This window comes from Theileria annulata, chromosome 1 (genome assembly GCF_000003225.4).
Source record: "Theileria annulata chromosome 1, complete sequence, *** SEQUENCING IN PROGRESS ***".
Taxonomy (NCBI): domain Eukaryota; phylum Apicomplexa; class Aconoidasida; order Piroplasmida; family Theileriidae; genus Theileria; species Theileria annulata.
In genome coordinates, this window is record NC_011129.2 from 1,552,852 (window position 1) to 1,571,135 (window position 18,284).

Sequence of the window (18,284 nt, forward strand, 5' to 3'; positions counted from 1 at the left end):
GTAGAATTTTATATAATCAAATTCTACTGAAAGAACTTTTTTAAAAAAAGTAAAAAACAAAATATTTTACAGTTACCTTACTTTCTATGTTATATCAACTAACAAATATAATATTATGATCGTTGTGTGGATATATTTTGGAATTTTGGCAAAATCAGATGGGGGATCTACTATTATTGACTCTCCAGAATTGTTCCACAGAAAATCATTTACACAATTTTTGTTTTAATTTTACATTTACTCCTTATTTTATTTTATTATTTTTTTACCTAAGATGGTTGAGAATTTTATTATATTTTCCATTTTATAATGGATGAAGGCCAGAAACCTCACCTAATCCCTTATCGCAAAGATTCCACCCAAGTTTTCTTCAAAGTTGATAAAAAGAACAAAAATCAGCCATCTAATAAATCAGATTTTACACCTGCTAGGAATAAACCAGTGGAATCTGGTAATCCATTTACACATTTTTTACTTTAAACCTTACTATTGACACAATCTTACCTTATTATTAACTTTATTTTTATATAAATAATTTAAAATATTCAAGTGCCTTTAGTTGAACGAAAACGGTGTGATTGTGGAGGTTCAATTCATGGTTTGTTTAGTAACTGTATGAGTTGCGGCCGTTTGTCCTGTAATCTTGAGAAAGAAGGCCCTTGTATGGACTGCAACAGCTACGTTTACCCTGTGGACTCCCCAAATATTCCAATAGATCACCTAGAAAATCCTGAATATAAAAACGGTACTGCCTAGAATAACACTAATTCTGGTTTTAGCCATCAATTTAAGGGATAAATTGCTATCTTTTGACAACATGTATCAAAGTGAAGAGTTTAAGGTGACTGATTTGAAGAGCGGGTGGTTTGAGGAGTTTAATGACATCTATAACGACAAACCCGTAGTTCCAGAGTTTGAAAAAACTGATCAAGGTATTGTGGGTGGTTAATTTATTTTTTAGACGTTTTAAAATATGATCTCGACCTATATACTGGAAGACTCAGCGTCTCCAACTTTAACCAACCTTAATAATTTTATCTATAATAGTATATTGTATAGTAATTAAAATGGAGGGGTGTAAAACATTAATTGTTTTCGAGAAATTCCTCAATTTGCCTTTGAATACCTTTGGTATCGATATTAGCAATTACCTTTTGCTCCTGTATAGTCGCGTGATGCACATACTCGTAAGGATAACTGATGCACTTAACCTAAACAATTCATTAACTGACTAAAAAACCTTGAAATTGTGTAATTGATTAATTTTCTGCAAGTACTCTATGATCGTCAAGCCCAAACCTCCATTTACACTATCCTCAGCTGTGATTATGTACTTGTGGTCCTTAGCTAGTTCGTTGAAAGTTTCAAGGTCAAATGGGTTTAAAAAACGAGCATCTACTATTGTAGGATTAAAATTTCGGCCTATTTTTTCAACTGCCTCAATTACATTGTACAATATGGGACCCAATGAATATATTACAACCTCCCTTCCTCTTCTTAATACCTTACTTTTATGCCTTTTTACTTCATTTAATTCATCTTCAAATTCTAAATTCCTACCGAATTTCTCATCAGAAAACTTGTAAAACTTAACATAGTCATATAACTCTTCGCTATAAAACTGGGTTAACAAACTTTTATCAATAACTTTACCCTTTGGGTATCTTACAACATAGGGAACATCAGTATTCATGGATGACAATAGTGATAAAACAAGTTCTACTTGATTACTGGGCGCTGATATTATGAAGTTTTTCAGAGGTCTCAGGAAGTTAAGGTCATAGTTTCCGTGGTGAGAAAGTCCATCTTCTCCCACATATCCTGCCCGGTCTACCATGAGTCTGATTGGTATGTTCTGTATCGCCACATCATGTATCACCTGGTCAAGAGCACGTTGCAGAAATGTTGAATATATTGCGCAGTAAGGTTTAACTCCTGATAGGGCCAGACCTGATGAAAATGTTACTGCATGTTGTTCTGAAATTCCAACATCAAATGTGCGATTTGGGAAATATTCTCCAAACTCTCCAATTCCAGTCCCTCCTGGCATTGCTGCTGTTATTCCTGCCACCTTTTCATCCATAAGTCCCATCATTATCAGTGTATTACTAAATACATTACTGAAAGTTCCTTCATCAAATTTGTTATACCCCAATTTACTTCGAACATTTTTCTCATCTACCAATATATCTGGAGACAGGTTTGGCACTTCTTGGTTCTCAAATGAAATACCATCTAGTTCTAAGTTATAGGCTGTTTGTGAGTCATTAAACAGGTTTTCTATAGTGGGATTTACTATCGTAAGGTTTGTATTGGGTTTAATTGAGTGCATTTTATCCAATTGATTTAATGCTTCTGGACAACAATACCCTTTTATTGTCTTAATATGTATAATTAACGGCCCATGTATTTCCTCATTCAATATTTTTATGGTTCTATTTGGCACTCTGTTTGAAAACTTGATTAGTTTGAATAGATATAACAAATCATTTAACTTGTGGCCGTCTATTGGTCCAATGACATTTAACCCATTCAACTCCATTCCATCCTCACTACATTTGCTTAATTTAGCAAATAACTCGTTAATTGCATCAACTACTGGTCTAATTGGTTTATTTGAAGAGTTTTGTAGAAAAAATGGCACAATTGGTTTGACTCCTGAAATTGATTTCATGCCTGTTGGCAATGAAACCTGCTCGTTATCATTATATATAATTATCATTGGGCTTTTTATGTTTATTGCGTAATTTAGGCTCTCGTATGCCATGCCTCCAGTCATTCCTCCATCTCCAATTACACTGATGTAATTTGGCCTCAAGCTGTTTTGTTGATTTTTGGTACTATTCTGTAGTAGTAAAAACCCTTCTAGTAAACCCTGAACTGAAGATAATGACGTTGAAGAGTGACCAGCACCAAATATATCATGAATACTCTCATAGCGCCTGCAGAAAGCAGACAAACCATCTTTTTTTTTAATCGTGTGTAATTTATCTCTTCTCCCTGTGAGGATCTTATGTACATATGCTTGGTGGCCAATGTCCCATACTATTTTATCAAACGGGGAGTCAAACACATAATGCAGTGCTACAGTAAGTTCAGTTACTCCCAAAGATGCCGAAAAATGTCCTCCCACCTTGGAAATAACATCACCCAGATAAAGCCTAATCTCATTACACAATTCTGGCAGCAATTCTTCTGGCAGCCTTTTTAGGTCTTCTATTCCTTCTATTCTATTTAATAACTTATACTTATCGAAATTCGATTTTCGGATAATTTCCGTTGAGGAATCCACTGAAACTGGGCAACTTGAGTTGCGTTCTGAATTATTGTACAGGGTCCCATTTTTTGGGAAAAAACTAAGCGAATTTAATGAAACATTACGATAACCAACTATTTGCATAATATTACAAATTGTGTAGAACAAATAAAATTTAATGACCATAATAGCATCTTATCGATGGGTCACATTCTAGTTACACATTCATTATCAAAATAAGATAATTTATTGATATTCAGGACCAAATTCCAAACTGTTATAAAATAAAATAATAAAATACAACAATGGAGTATAATGTATGATAGAAGAAGGAAATATGGGAATGTTGGATTCCATTCAATCTAATTTTTTATCTTCCCTGTAAAATATTCTTAATTATATATATTAAATGGTATTTATGATATTTATCAAATGCTTATAAATTATCGTATTTTGTTATCCCATCATGTTTCAAAAAATATCCAAAAACACACCTTTCCTAAATATTTCAAAAATGGAAAATTTGTATCATACTTCTCTAAATTTAATTACACCTATAACGAAATCTTCAAGTTAACTGAGAATAACACATTAAAGTTCAATAAATCAAATTATGTTACACATTGCAAGGAGGATGATTATGGCTATTTCGGTTTAAAAGTTAAAAACCCTTTAGATTTGTTAAAGTTGACCAATGATTCCATTAATTATTCTCAATCACTAGTCAACAACCTAGTAAATTTCCCCGGAAACAAAATTAACAAAGAACAACGAGATCAAAAAGACTACGAGAATGAGAATAATAAGGTTTTAGAGGTAATAGACGATATATCAAACGTCTTATGCTCAATAGCTGATCCCTGCGAATTATTAAGGTATGGAATTATTTATAATTTTAATTGTTCAGACATGTACATCCCGATGAAGAATGGCGTAAAATGTCAAATACGTGCATAGAATTGATTTCAGAGTTTATTATTAATATCAACGTTAACGAAAATGTAAGAAATTATTAAATAATTGAAATTTATTGTTGATTTCTTAGATCTACAAGTTGTTGATAGAGAATTTAAAGGAGAATTTAACCAATGAAGAGAGTTTTGTACTAAAACATATGATCAGGTCCATGGAACAACAGGGAGTACATCTATCAAAAGAGTCTAAAGTATTTTTTTAATTATTTATAACACAAACATGTTCAATTTTGGGTTAGATGAAATATAAGGAGTTGATTACAAAGGAACAGATGTTAGCATTTTCTATAGTAGAGGGCAATACCTTTAAATTTCAATTAGGAAATTTGACCGATAATGATCCACTAGAGAAAATACCCAAAGATGAAAATATATACAACTATTTACTTAAGTATGTGTGAATAGTGATTTTATGGTTCAGAAATTCTAATCAGGATGGTTTGAGGAAGTCAATTTGGTTTTCACAAAGGATCAGTAATCAAGTACTAAACTACTTAGTTATCTTTTCAACTAGTCAACAAAAATTTGTAGAGTTTGTACAAAAAGATGAAAGAGTTGCATAAAATTAGGACTGAATTATCAAAATTAAGAGGATATGATAACTACCTAAATTATATTCAGCAGTATCTCCTATCAATTTAATATCTTTGGTTAACATAATTTAGGGAGTGTATCTTGAGTAATACAAATGATGTGTACGAATTTTTAATCAACTGTTCAAAGCTATTGAAGGTACTTTTCCACCAAAAAATTTTGTTTAGCCCTATCTCCTTAATGATCTTGAACGATTATTACAATATAAGAAATTAATTCATGAAAACAAATCGGAACAAGAAGAGGATAATTTAGAACAAAAACTACACCCCTGGGATGTGGAATATTTGATTAAGATGTCCAGAAATGAAAGAAATGTAAACATCTCACTGCTCTCACTGATTACCTACTTTAACATTTTATTAAACAAATTGTTCAAAATTACCATTCACCCCTCTGAATCAAAAGGTATTATTTTTAAATGTGTTAAACTGTTATAGAATCAATCTATGATGAGAATGTGATAAAGTATAATTTAATAAAGGATGGAAAGGTGATTTCAAGCTTATATTTGGATTTGTTCGAGAGGTTAAACAAGCATAACATCTCAGCCCAGTTTACAATCCGATGTTCAAAGAAAATTAACACAAAAAACAATAATAGTCTATACATTTTAAATTTGATACACGAAAATAACTTTGTTAACCAAGGATCTTATATTAAACAATTGCCTTCATCAATTATAGTACTATCATTACACAATGATGATAAGAAAAGTAACGTGAAAGAAATATTGAAAAGTACAAAAATTGATATATATAACGGCGAAATTATATTCCATGAATTGGGACATATTGTGCATACTCTTCTAAGTGATACACATTATCAACATTTGTCAGGTACAATTATATTTTATTTTATCTACAATGTTCTCAATGTAACCCATGAACTATAAGTTGGTTAATAATTGGTAGGAAATCGTGGCCCTATTGACTACGCGGAATTCTCGTCACACCTATTTGAGTTATTTTACTCAAACTGTAGGTTAATTGTATTTTTTTATAAAATTTAGATTTGGATGATATAATATATATCGACAAGAATATTAATGAATACGATAAGGGTAATTTGCTGATAAATAAGGGGGGATTAACAGTTTTTGGAAATGAATATAAGCTGTTTAACTCAATAGATATGTCAAAGGTTTTACTTTTGTCAATTATTGATCAGGTAATAGAATAATTTGGTATTTGATGTAATTAGTGGTTTTATGGAACGGAAGAAGACTGGTACACTATTGAGAAAAACATTAATTATGACATTATTTTTAAAGATTTTGACATGTTCAATGAAAAATTCAATGATTACCAGATCTATCAACTCTTGTCGCCGAATTGTATCACCAATTTTGATCACCTAATACACTACGGAGGGAATTATTACTGTTATCTTTACTCAAAGTTAGTGGTCCTAAAACAGAAATGTGTAGGATTCTATCACTAAAAGTGTTTAAGAAGTTTAATGGCTTAGAGTTTGAACAAGTTGGAAACCGTCTACTAACATTTTTCCAAAATGTAAATTACAGATTAATCATAAGTTATTTCAGGGCTCAATTGATTCCAGTATTAATCCAATTAATAAATTGGCGAATACTGATTTAAACAAGATCTCAGACGTACTATTTTAACCTTTTAGTATAAATGAATTATATATAAGTATATTTATTGATGTGTATAGTGTTGTGATGTATTATTAGAGGTGACCAGGTATCTTAATTTTCTAAATCTTTTAAGATTCCAGTAATTAAATGAATACCAAATGTGCATTTAAAATTTAAACCTGAAATTGTACAAAATTTAAATTTAAACATTAAATTATACAAATATAATGTAAAATATTAAATTTCATGGAATCCAAATTAAAATTGTGTAAAATACCCTAATGTAGAATAAATCTTGAAAATTTCGTAATGGCGAATATAGAAGGACTGAGTGATTACGTGAAGAAAGTATTTGAGGCTTGCTTTTCAGGGACTTTGTCCGAGCTTAAGGAAAGTGTAAATAGACTCTTACTGGCTGATTCACCCGACCTGAAGGACGAAATAGAGAAAAGTAACAGCAAAAAACGTGACGAAGTGATTCTGACAAGCTTTGAGCTATCCGCACTTGAATACATTAGAGATTCCAAGCAACGTTGTGTGTCACATATCGCAGCAGCAGGTGGTAACTTGGAGATCCTAAACACACTTTTAACTGCTTCCCCGAACCTGGCCCACATAGAAGATGAGAACAACGAGAACTCGTTGTTTTATCTTATTCGCTCGATTATTACGAATTCATTTGAAAGTGACATGGTGAGCGCCGATAAATTGGATAAATCCTCTTCACTGGAAGAGAACAGAATAGACTGTTTAATCCTGTTGATTGGATTATGCGGCATAAATAATATGAATAAATTCGGCCTAAGCCCACTGCACGTTGCCACAGAGCTAGGAAGTTATCAGATTTGTAAAATATTATTGGAAAATAACGCTAATGTGAGTTTCCACTAATTAACAAATTAATATAATTTGTTTTTAGGTGAATGTATGTAGTAAATCTTTTAACACACCCTTATCAATAGCTGTGATTAAGTCCCATACGATCCTCGTTGACCTATTTCTGGAACACGGTGCGGATCCAAATATCATTAGTGTGGAAGACAAAGGTGATGATAACTCTGATTCAGATAAATCAATACCACCTCCACTGGTCTATTGTAGCAGCGTTGGGAACACTGGTCTCGTTAAAAAGCTGTTAGAAAATGGAGCGGATCCGAATATATGCGACTCTCAGGGCTGGACTCCACTACACTGTGCCTCTGAATCAGGTTACTTGAGTGTTTGTAAACTCCTAATAGAATACAATGCTGACGCCAATATCGTTTGCAAGGTATTTAACAAATTTCAACCCAGTTATACATCCAATTTACAGATAAAAATTAAGTTAAAATACATAAATAATTGTGTAGAAAAAGAATGCTTATATCTTGGCGGTGATGAACGGGCACGATAAGGTGGCCGAGTATTTGAAGGAATTCACAAATGAATCAGACACTTTTGAATTCCTACACAAGAGCGAAACTGAAAACGAACTGAATAATAATGAAGTTGACTGTCCAACGGACGAACTCGATTTCCTACGTTTACATGATTCTGAGGAGTTAACTGATGAGGAAATGGAAAAAATTAAAAGGTTGGTAAAAGAAACCAGGGACTGCGGGAAAGAGCTCGTGGGAATTGAAGACTACACTAACGCAACTAATTGCTATACAAAAGTACATTTTACACTATTTAAATATGAAAAGTTTAATAAACTATGTAAAAATTTGTTTAGGGGTTATCTCTTTGTCCAGACCTTCCTGAGTTTAATGAGTTGAAATCCATTTTGTACTCTAACCGAAGCTTCACGAACCTGAAACTGAAGAACTTAAATCAATCACTAAGGGATGCAAAACAGGTAATTAACATACTCCAACTAGCTATAAACATCGTTATTCACAACCATGGCATACAAATTTTAGGCCGTAAAATTTAATCCTGAATGGAGTAAGGCGTATTTGCGTCTAGCTAATGTGTACAAGGAGAAGGGAGAAACTGTAGATTACCTGCACAATTTATTTCAGGCCTTTGTTCGTGATTCCAAAAACTCAGAACTCAAACGCCGCTTCCAGTCGGAGTTTAATAAGCATCGAAAGAGCTAATTAGGAAATTTCTAACCAAAATTCGTCCATATCCCTGATTATTTAGAGGATTTGAGAATATATTCAAAAGTGCATCGGTGTTGATCGGGTTCATGTAACAATTGTGTTCTGGATATCCACTGGGCTGAAATTAAAAAATCAGAAAAGTTGAAATTAATATAATTTTCAACACTATTATTTGTTAACGTTTTCATTTAACTTGTGTGTGCATTCACCTCCATTATAACCGTCCTCCTGAATGTGTGGAACTTTATCCTGATCACTGGCACGAACTAGCTAAATCAACAGTTTTAAGGAAAGAATAACTGAGAAAATAATTAAAAATGAAAACTTTAGTACAAAGCTGCCTCAAAGACTGCTACAATGACCTTCCTCAGCCTGAGTTTGTTCTCTCTCCGGAGGATTCCGAGCTAAACTATTTTTTATGGATGCCTGGGTTCAAGTACCAACCGAGCTTCCAGGAAAAATTAACTAAACTCAAGTCACTTTCCACAAACTCAGATAGTACTGTTCATGAGGCCCTTGAGGAAATGGTATTCATTAATATTTATCCACCCCGTTATTTATTAATTTAAACCAAAAAAATCAAAATTTGTACTGAATTTAATTTTGGTGTAGATTGAGGTCGATGTGTTGGAGGAAAGCTTTAAAAAGAGGGCGAGGGGTGGAATATTGGATGTTCACTTGGCGGGTGTGTTGGCTCGCGAACTCGGAGCCTCTCCTTCTCAAGCTGATTTACTTGAGTTTGAGGCCACTTGCGGCAAGAGTGTGAATTTTGAGAATTTCAAGGACTTTCTAGCCGTTTCAATGTATTCTAACGAGAACCGGGAGTATTTGCAAGATCTTTTAGCAAATTTCGAAAATGTACTCTTTCTAGTCACCCTAAAATATTTATATAGTTATTTTTAATTAATACAATGATTGTAAAAATTTTCAGATGTCTGGAGGCATTAGCTTGAGCAAGTTTGAGAACTTGATGAAGAATTACGGGGAGCCGTTGACGGATTCCGAGTTGAACGAGCTTTATAAATTGGTGAGGGTGGAAAAAAATGTAGTTTTGTCGAACGATTTGTTGAATTTGTTAAGGCCTGAATGAATTTAGTTTTCATCTGATACATGTTCACACAGATTCATGCCACACATTTGTTTTTAGATTTAGAGAAAATATTATGACGTTTGACAGTTTACTTGACATGGATAACGATTCTCCACTTTTGGATCAATATCATAACTACGACCATCCTCCCAAGAATGGTATTTTGATTTTTTACACATTTGGAACATCCTACACATTCTACACCCGCTATTCAACTTTACATTCCTTACTCAACTCTACCTACCCATTTATTTTAATTAATTTAATCATGTAAATCTCATTTAAAAGAAATTATGTAGAAAAAAATATGTTAAGGAGTTTATCGTTTCTATCGGCTTGCTCACTATGTTTTGTGAGTTTTCTAAACGCTTTAAATGTTTTTTCAATTCTAAATCCTTCGCTTTACCTGCTAAATCTAGTCCAAGGGTATAATTTTAACATATTCCACCACTTATTCATATTTATCCTCCTAATATGATTCTTTAGATTTTTTGGCCTTTTGATAATTGTATCCACCGGTGATGGTTATTCCTTTTTGGAGAATTACAGCAATGTCGTTGAGGCTTACATGGGATTTCTGAGCGTTAAAAGGGGCAGGGGGATCTTCTTTGTTCTTGTTGCTCTCTTATCGTACACCCTAGTTACTCTTTCGACTTTGTACTACGTTGAACTCCTTGTCTTTGTAGTTTTAGCCATTTTAACCCTCGTTTAATCTACTAACATCCAATTACACTATAGATTATCTCATCTCAAGCATTTACTGGGAACATTTACGTCTTTTACTAATGTATTCTACGTTTATTAGCTGGTGGAGCATGTAATTCCTCAGCTCACTGGTCATCTTTTTAAACAAGGTGTGGCCTGTTATGTCAACTTCCTTCAACTTCTCACTTGTTTCAACTCCATTAATCTCACTTCCTGAATTTGTTCCGTCTTCATTTACTGTTTTTGCTTTATCATTCGAGTTATTGTTCTTGACCAGGTTAGTTATGAACTGGATCTGCTGAATATACCTCCCGTTATTTACATCGTTATTTGAAAGCTGTAGCAAAATGTTTTCAATATTGCTTAGGTTCAAGATGATCTCGTTCATCAGGTCAAACGGGTCCATCAACTCGTCGTCTCCATCACTATACTCGATCTTAAAATATGTACTACTATTAGTATATTTATTCACAAGTCCTATAAACAGTGTTATTAAAGTATATATATATGTACAAAAAAAGAAAAAATATGTATAAAAATACCTTGATAATATCCATCTGAGAATTTGCGATAAATGATAGTCTTGCCCGGCTTGACTCCAATCATCGGTATGAATTCCTGGGATTGAACATCTTCAGGTCTCAGCTTTAGAATCCTTTTATTATATCTAAAAACAGTATTATTGTTTATTCTATTTGTATTATTTTATTATCTAAACTAGGTATGTTATACCTGATGACGTTATTTAAGTTTATTTTGACGGTATCTTCATCCACTTCATCTGAGAATCTACGAGATGCAGGGTCCCAGTACTCTAGCTCACAGTTAGTACTCTTGATGACCTGGTCAAGTTCAGATTTCATGCACACTTCTGAGTTGTACTCTGAAGTATCCTTGGGTAGACTTTGATACGCTTTTTCCCCCGAAACGTTGTTGTGTGGGATGTTAGAGCTCGTGTTCACGAACAGATTGACGTCCTTGATGAGGTATTTTCTGAAGTGGGTGAACCTCATAAGTTCGTCCTTCGAGAGTATCTGTTGTATGCTCGAGGGCACCTGGTCTGAGTTGTAGCACATGTAACTTGAGAGGTCGTTGATGTACTTGAACAGATCGTCGCAGTTAATTATTCGGACAAAATCCTCCTCGAACCCGCCCAGACTCTTCAATAACTCGTAGTTAAACAGGATGTCGCCCTGGGGTATCCTCTTAATATTATTACTTATACACTTTATGAACTCGTTTACGTTATTGTATATGCAATTTTTATCCACGCCTACCACCGAATCCTTCTTTACATTACTCCTACTTGTCAGTTTCTTTTGTGTTTTTTCAACCAATTCACTATTCTTAGTCACTTCAGATCCACCAACCTCCAAATTTTCTTCCACGTTATTCACTCGAATATCTTTAAAACAAGAAGTTTCATCCTTTTTACTATTTTCTTCACTCACCTGTGTATCACCTGTTTTTCCCGTTGTGACTGAATCTGTAGTATTAGCACACGAATTACTCTGGTTATGGTTGTTCGAGGTAAGAAAATGACACGAGAGTTTGATCAAAAAGTCAATAATGATATTCTTTAAAACTAGTAACCTCAGTAAATAGTTTATATGCTGTTCAAATGAGATGAGTATGAGTTCCTTCATTTGTTCAACGTTTGTGGACTTTGGGTGGTCAAAGTTTCCAGATAAATGACGCTTTAGAACTCTACACACATAAACGTTTGCCTTTGGTCCGCACTTCTTATTACAATCTACGCACACTCTCACTGCTTCTCCAAATATGGAAAATGGCTCCACTTGCCACATTCCCATCAAATATCTGCAGTTCAGGTAATCTATTATATTATTCATTATGCTGTTATCATAACTCACGTTAAGAACTTCATCTGGGTTATCTTTCACTTTGTTAATTATCTGCTGGTATGTTGCGTTATTAAATGTTGGCGAGTTTGTTGGGTTCGTACTATCGTCCGAGCTCTGATTATCCTTAACTACTGGGGAATTAACTGCTTTAGTTAGTGTGTCATAACTGTTAACCTTTTCTGAACCTGAATTTCTCGAATTAATTGTGTCGTTACATTTTCTCAGCAGTTCAGAATACACCACGTTACAGTTGTTAGCGTCTTCCAGAGACAAGTCAAGCTCATTCCCGCTGGTTGTACTACATGTTTCTTCCGTACTTGCTGTCTTGTTTTCTGCTTCCAATAACTCGGATGTTTCATTCATGTTTAGTGATATCAACCCCAAGTTAAACAAATTTATCGTCAATTCATTATCATCGGCTTCTTTATCCTTATTGTTTTGGTCAACCATATAATTTGGATTCTGGCTGGAGCTTGTAATCGTTTCAACGCTATTCGGACCAATTTTATTCTTTGCTGTATTATTTCGTTCTTCATTGGTATCTGATCTAGGTGAACCTGTTGGGCAGCAGTATGTTCTAAAGTTAATGTAATTACCAAAGAGTCGAATTTGTCCTTTATTTGTGGTGTTGGAGAGTATCTTTTGCTTGACTAGATACTTTGAGATTTCCAGCGAGGTTGGCTTATTTATCAGCTTAATTCTTTTCAGGGTTTTCGTCTTATTTCCTTTAAACAGCTTCGACTTTGTCTTCACGTTTTTGACCATCATCTTCCTCCTATTCTTTCGTTTCAGATAATTGAGTGACAAACAACTTTTAATTTTCTTTCTTTTATGTTTTGGATATTCCTTCTCACCATTTTTTTTACCTCTTTTCCCTACCTCTTTTTCCAACTTACCTCCTTCAACATTATCAGCATTCTTATGATTCTCGAAATTATAATTATCTTTGGGCGTTGGGGTATTCTCCTTTTGCGATGTAGCACTATTATCAGGGCTATTACTTGTGTTATAAATAAGTTTGTTAATATAGTTTGTGATTTTATTTAGGTCGATTAGGTTATTGTTAACAAGTTCAACTTCCGACTCATCGCTTTCTGGATCCGCTTCCGCTTCCTTCTTTTCATTCGATTCTTCTGACTTAACGTTAACACTGGAGGATGGATAAAAACTATCTTGCTGACTAGTTTCAGGTGTGTTATCTGATGTTTCTGGCTGTGAACTTGATGAGTTCTGTGAAGAATTTGGTATCTCGTCGATGGATTCTGGTGTGTTTATATAAATACAAGATTGCAACGGCATAAAGTCCTGGTTTAGGTCATGCTGGATTATTTGCTTGCACAGGTACCTGCAGTACATGCAGTACCACTTGATCAGGTTCAAGTTGATCAAGTTTCCTTCAGAGACTGTGTACTTGTTGTTCCTCAGATATGCTTGAAAGTTGATGAACTTTGTGTTTTGGAACTCCGTTTGAACGTAGTTGAGTGCTGTCGTTGTTATCTTCTCGAGGCACTTTATGTGGAAAATCCGATCACATCCGTCGCACACTATGCATTCATCTTCGTCGTCTTCGTCTCTGTACTCCTCTGCATTTTGTCCTGTATTCATTGTGGTGTCTGACGAAAGCGTTTGGGTTGACATTGTTGAATTTTTTCTGTGTGTAAGTATCTTTTTTGTAGATGTGTTCGGGTAGTCGTTCAAATCCTCGTCCAGGCAAATTGCACACACGTATGACGTGTTATTATTGACCACAAAATAGTCCAAATTGTTCAAACTCTTATCATTCGGCAATTCTTGAACCAATATACTATTTTTTACTTTATTAGTCTGTACTTCATCATTTGGTGAGTCATTTGATGGATTATTATCTGATTTATTAGCCGTTGATAAAAGTCTGTAGGAAATAAGTTCTCGTTTTAATTGTCGGTGGCAATTTTCTTCAACCTTTTGGAACCACAGTGCTCCGAAATCTGCAATTAGTTCATCTCCAGTTTGGATCTTAACTCCTTGTTTGTTGGTTAGGATTACGTGTGGCCAGCCATCAAATATAACTTGCTGCCATTCACAGTTCGCTTGTAAGAAATATTCCCCCCCGTATGCTGCAATTGATTGGCAGTGGTTAACCATCGACAACTCGTTGAATGCGTGTGTACTATCAAGCACGTACTTTGAGTTATTTGGGAGGAAAATTGTCCCGTTAACATCTCTAATGTACTGTTTATCGTGTCTGAATTCAAGTTCAGCGTCCACCCAGGATGCCGACGTAAAATTTAGCTCAAATGCATACTCGAAGATGGAGTCTGGTACACAATCTTCTCTGTACACTATGCCTGTGTATTCTCCGAAAATGACCTTTGTGTCCAGGTTCTCGCTGATTTCTGGCCCAGTGTAAATAGCGGTGTAACAGTCCTGTTCAGGTGGAGTTGCGAATCTTACTGGATGTGAAGCGTCTCTCACTAAGCAAACTAGAAGATCTGGATGTACCCAGCCTTTGTTTATTGTATCATAGAGTGTATTGTATGTTTTCATTGTCTTTCGTGAAAATCTGTATATAATTTCGCCTCCTGGGCGAAAATTAGGACAAAAAATGATATTGCTCCACGTTAACTTTTCAAAGTTACGTCTTGATCCCATTTTCCCACTTAAATTACCTTTTGAATTGTTGTTATTATTAACGTTACACGACTTAGGGATCCATCCATCTAGGGTCTTTCTATATGATCTGAAGTGGTTTTTATACATATTCAGATGCCGTTCAAAATCTTCTTTTGCGCTACTATGAATACACTGGGTCTTTGCCCATTGTTTGTTTCGGCTTCTTAAAACATCTCCAAGCGTCTTCGGTTCAAATCCTCTTCTCCTCAACTCACTTAGCAGCGACTCGTATTTGAATTCCTCTGAATCTACATTAAAATTTACACCGCCAGAATCACTTCGAGATCCTAGGCTATCCAATGTGCTTAATCTCTCCAATGACACTTCTCTCAGATCCATTCTCTTCCTGCATGAATTTTTTCCATTATTATTCACGCCATTATTCAAATTATTCATACTAGTAGTACTCATATTACCAATACCATTATTATTCATACTAGTGGTAGTATTTGATTTAAATTGAGTGTTTTTTGAGGAGGCATCTGATGAATAATTTGCCAACTCCAATAAATCGATATAACTATCTGAGGTCATTGATTCTGGGTTTTGATCTCTAGCCCCCTTTGATTCTGATCCGTTTACACCATATCTTTTACGTTTCTCAGGTTCCTTATTAGTTTTACTCTGTTTCCCATTACTTATTTCTCCATTGTTTTCAGAGGAATTCCTCAAATTCTCCACTGAGTCGGGTTTACTTGTTCCATTAGACCTTTTAACTTTAACTTTGGTTCTCTTGTGGAGTTTTTCCTCTTCGCTTTCTTTACACCAGTCAGCGTAGCTAAGAAGCGAGCCCAAAACGGGCTCATTGGAGCAATAGTTCATCAAAACTAGAGGAAAAAAATTATCTTCTAGTTTAAATTAAAATGCGAAATCTTTTACATGTGCATGAACCATTATACTAATAATGGGAAAACTTTAGGTTGCGAAACAGGGTTTAATAAACTAAAATACACAAATGGAAATAGAAAATCATGAATTTGAACCCTCTTTTGTGATTACGTTACAAATAGAATAACATGAGCTTCATCATTAATTAACAACAAAATTAAAATCTAAAGGCAAAAATAAAGGCGTCTATAAAACAAAACTATTAGAAAGAATATTATTTTTTATTTTGAGTTATAACAATCGACAGCAATTGTCGTTTTTGAAAAATTATTGAAAATACATAAAATGGCTAAATTTACAAAAATTAGTTAGTTATTTATGAGTTTTACGAATAATTTCCAGTGAAAACAATATGGGAAAATCAAGTTTACCTTTAGTTTTGAAATAAAATTTATCTCCAATTATTTAAATATCAGGAATCCATTCCAACTCATATGTATAAAAAAATGATCCAACTTGTTATTTATTATCAAATTTATATGAAATTTTAGAAAAGTATAGAATCTCTTAAATTTTATGAACCAAATAATTGCAGAATTACAATGAATTAAAACAAATTCACTTATCGACAATTAGTTTACACATTAAAATGAAAATAGTGTCTAAGTTGTTTGAAAATCTATAGAGGAACAAGAGTATGGTAAAATTTAAAGAAGAGTCTAAAAAGGGATTTGCTAGTAGTTGAATGAGGAAATTCCACTTTTAAAGTGTCACATTAGTTTTCAGAGCACCACACAATCGTTTAATCTTCACAATCCCTCTTTTAACAGCTGTTTATTTCCATCAATTTAGTTATATCTTCTTTTATATCACATTTTTAACGTAGTTTTTTAAAAATTTCTTCACACATCTTCGTCTGTCTAATGTTTTCTGCTATATGTATTAAAATGTGTTCCTAATAAAATTTAAAATGAGAAAGTATTTAATCTTCGCTTTGGGTTCTGTCGTTTACGCGTTCGTTTGGATAAGCGGGAAATTCATCTACTACTTTTTTCAATCATTATCTCTTCTGGCTAGGAAATACTACTCCTATCAGGCTTCCAAGTACACTGGACCTAGTCCAGTTCACTGGTTCTTTTTCTAACTTTTATATTTATATCTGTTTTTCAAATTTATTTTGTAACATATTAATGTATATGTAAAGCAAAAGTGTTATAGTTTAATGTTATCAAACTTTTCCACTGAAAATGAATTAATGAAGATGGGAATTACTTGCAATTTCAAGTTGATTCAAAACGAAATCTTCTTCCTTTTCTCTTTCAGTTTTCATTCTGTTTAATGATTCGCTTATTTCATCTTTTGCATTCCTCAATTTTCTAATTACATTTATATTATTATTCTATTATACATTAATATATACATATTATGTACTCGGTGAGCTCGTCTTTACATATTTGTTTTATCTGGTACAGTATTAGAATTTATCGAAATATGTAATAAAGGAAAACTTGTTGATATATTCTGAACGATTGACTTAATTTTGTTGTTTCTATATTAACATTTTGTTATTGTACTATATACATTTATGGTAGTTTATACTATATACCGATTTGTATTGATTTAATAATATTTTTTACTGAATTTTGATAATTTATGTCTAATTTTTCAATATGTAAATTGTTATGAAAAATTAACTCAGAAAGAGTTTCTTTCTTTTCATGTAAAAATTCTAAATCACTCTTAAACTTATTAACTTCGGAGTATAAATTGGATGACTCAAAGAGTGTTTTAACACCCTCGTTTAAACGATTTTTAAACTCTTCCAGACTCTAAATTATCAATTTGTTTTAGAATTTACGTTTTTAGAGTTGTTTGAGTAGTTTTTGACCATCATGTTCACCTTTTCATTCAAGTTAGAAATCACAATACATTGTTTTTTCTTATCTAAAATAACGTTTATTTCATCCAAGTATCTATCAATCATCGTTATTTTATCTTGTAACTCCTACAATATCACACCACTCAAAAATTTTGTTACAAAATACCTTCTGGCGTTCTTCTACACATTTGAACACTTCAGAAAATCTCTCATCTAGTGACTCTAACCGGACCAAAACTAACTATACACATATATAAAACACAGTTTGGGAACAATTTGAGGAATAAATAATAATGGAACCTCCAAGCAATTCGTGCTCCAGTTTTTAACTTCGGAGTTCATTGTAAATTAAGTAAATTATAGAGTAAAAGTATTATAAAATTAAATTGATTTAATTTTAAGGTCTTTTCTGTTGGATTTTGAGTAGAATCCAATGTTAATGAGACTAATTTCAGTAAAAGAGCCAAATAACATCACAAAAGCACATAAAGCAGGCAACCTCTTATAAATATTAACTTTCGGTAACGCTTTACTGCCCTAATAACAAATTAACAAATAATTCTATTAACCTCCATCGGAGAAAATTTTCCAAACCTCACTAGAGAGAAATTCCTACACAATTGCTTTCATCCATATTATTTCATCGAGAATAAATTATTTACAGTTTAAAGAATAAGAATATTAGGAATTAACTAAAAATTTTAATTAATGGTTGTGATTTTACAACACTACCGCTTAATATAGTGTTGTAAGA

At 33.3% G+C, this 18,284-nt stretch overlaps 8 protein-coding genes across 8 annotated transcripts, besides 6 other annotated features; 5 read left to right on the forward strand and 3 right to left on the reverse strand.

Annotated features, from left to right (window-relative positions):
• Positions 1 to 309: 309 nt before the first annotated feature.
• Positions 310 to 949, forward strand: TA20465 (uncharacterized protein; the record flags this gene model as incomplete). The annotated part of the gene is made up of 3 exons (XM_949159.1): positions 310 to 451; positions 560 to 745; positions 780 to 949. The coding sequence occupies 3 exons, from the start codon at positions 310 to 312 to the stop codon at positions 947 to 949; spliced, it is 498 nt and encodes a 165-aa protein (XP_954252.1).
• A 136-nt stretch (positions 950 to 1,085) lies between these two features.
• Positions 1,086 to 3,400, reverse strand: TA20470 (1-deoxy-D-xylulose 5-phosphate synthase, putative; the record flags this gene model as incomplete). The annotated part of the gene is made up of 2 exons (XM_949160.1): positions 1,086 to 1,211; positions 1,241 to 3,400. 2 exons carry the CDS (start codon positions 3,398 to 3,400, stop codon positions 1,086 to 1,088), a joined length of 2,286 nt encoding a protein of 761 aa, XP_954253.1.
• Positions 3,401 to 3,688: 288 nt separating this feature from the next.
• TA20475 (endopeptidase, putative) lies at positions 3,689 to 6,567 on the forward strand (the record flags this gene model as incomplete). Its single annotated transcript, XM_949161.1, has 15 exons — positions 3,689 to 4,131; positions 4,164 to 4,257; positions 4,302 to 4,421; positions 4,470 to 4,621; positions 4,652 to 4,712; positions 4,762 to 4,853; positions 4,896 to 4,962; positions 4,992 to 5,232; positions 5,265 to 5,701; positions 5,739 to 5,808; positions 5,837 to 5,994; positions 6,028 to 6,224; positions 6,254 to 6,338; positions 6,371 to 6,439; positions 6,502 to 6,567. The coding sequence occupies 15 exons, from the start codon at positions 3,689 to 3,691 to the stop codon at positions 6,565 to 6,567; spliced, it is 2,352 nt and encodes a 783-aa protein (XP_954254.1).
• Positions 6,568 to 6,733: 166 nt separating this feature from the next.
• TA20480 (Ankyrin repeat protein, putative) lies at positions 6,734 to 8,505 on the forward strand (the record flags this gene model as incomplete). The annotated part of the gene is made up of 5 exons (XM_949162.1): positions 6,734 to 7,300; positions 7,344 to 7,694; positions 7,774 to 8,079; positions 8,139 to 8,261; positions 8,326 to 8,505. 5 exons carry the CDS (start codon positions 6,734 to 6,736, stop codon positions 8,503 to 8,505), a joined length of 1,527 nt encoding a protein of 508 aa, XP_954255.1.
• Positions 8,506 to 8,828: 323 nt separating this feature from the next.
• On the forward strand, positions 8,829 to 9,601 carry TA20485 (myosin a tail domain interacting protein mtip, putative; the record flags this gene model as incomplete). The annotated part of the gene is made up of 3 exons (XM_949163.1): positions 8,829 to 9,038; positions 9,124 to 9,369; positions 9,443 to 9,601. 3 exons carry the CDS (start codon positions 8,829 to 8,831, stop codon positions 9,599 to 9,601), a joined length of 615 nt encoding a protein of 204 aa, XP_954256.1.
• A 73-nt stretch (positions 9,602 to 9,674) lies between these two features.
• TA20490 (integral membrane protein, putative) lies at positions 9,675 to 10,313 on the forward strand (the record flags this gene model as incomplete). The annotated part of the gene is made up of 3 exons (XM_949164.1): positions 9,675 to 9,871; positions 9,917 to 10,027; positions 10,088 to 10,313. 3 exons carry the CDS (start codon positions 9,675 to 9,677, stop codon positions 10,311 to 10,313), a joined length of 534 nt encoding a protein of 177 aa, XP_954257.1.
• Positions 9,762 to 9,821: a sequence feature (4 probable transmembrane helices predicted for TA20490 by TMHMM2.0 at aa 30-49, 61-83, 98-120 and 141-163).
• Positions 9,855 to 9,871: a sequence feature (4 probable transmembrane helices predicted for TA20490 by TMHMM2.0 at aa 30-49, 61-83, 98-120 and 141-163).
• Positions 9,917 to 9,968: a sequence feature (4 probable transmembrane helices predicted for TA20490 by TMHMM2.0 at aa 30-49, 61-83, 98-120 and 141-163).
• Positions 10,011 to 10,027: a sequence feature (4 probable transmembrane helices predicted for TA20490 by TMHMM2.0 at aa 30-49, 61-83, 98-120 and 141-163).
• Positions 10,088 to 10,139: a sequence feature (4 probable transmembrane helices predicted for TA20490 by TMHMM2.0 at aa 30-49, 61-83, 98-120 and 141-163).
• Positions 10,200 to 10,268: a sequence feature (4 probable transmembrane helices predicted for TA20490 by TMHMM2.0 at aa 30-49, 61-83, 98-120 and 141-163).
• Positions 10,314 to 10,358: 45 nt separating the features above from the next.
• On the reverse strand, positions 10,359 to 15,645 carry TA20495 (zinc finger protein with SET domain, putative; the record flags this gene model as incomplete). The annotated part of the gene is made up of 3 exons (XM_949165.1): positions 10,359 to 10,783; positions 10,849 to 10,997; positions 11,039 to 15,645. 3 exons carry the CDS (start codon positions 15,643 to 15,645, stop codon positions 10,359 to 10,361), a joined length of 5,181 nt encoding a protein of 1,726 aa, XP_954258.1.
• A 1,258-nt stretch (positions 15,646 to 16,903) lies between these two features.
• TA20500 (uncharacterized protein) lies at positions 16,904 to 17,872 on the reverse strand (the record flags this gene model as incomplete). Its single annotated transcript, XM_949166.1, has 6 exons — positions 16,904 to 17,050; positions 17,122 to 17,184; positions 17,289 to 17,480; positions 17,510 to 17,656; positions 17,697 to 17,771; positions 17,831 to 17,872. 6 exons carry the CDS (start codon positions 17,870 to 17,872, stop codon positions 16,904 to 16,906), a joined length of 666 nt encoding a protein of 221 aa, XP_954259.1.
• Between the last annotated feature and the right edge of the window lie 412 nt (positions 17,873 to 18,284).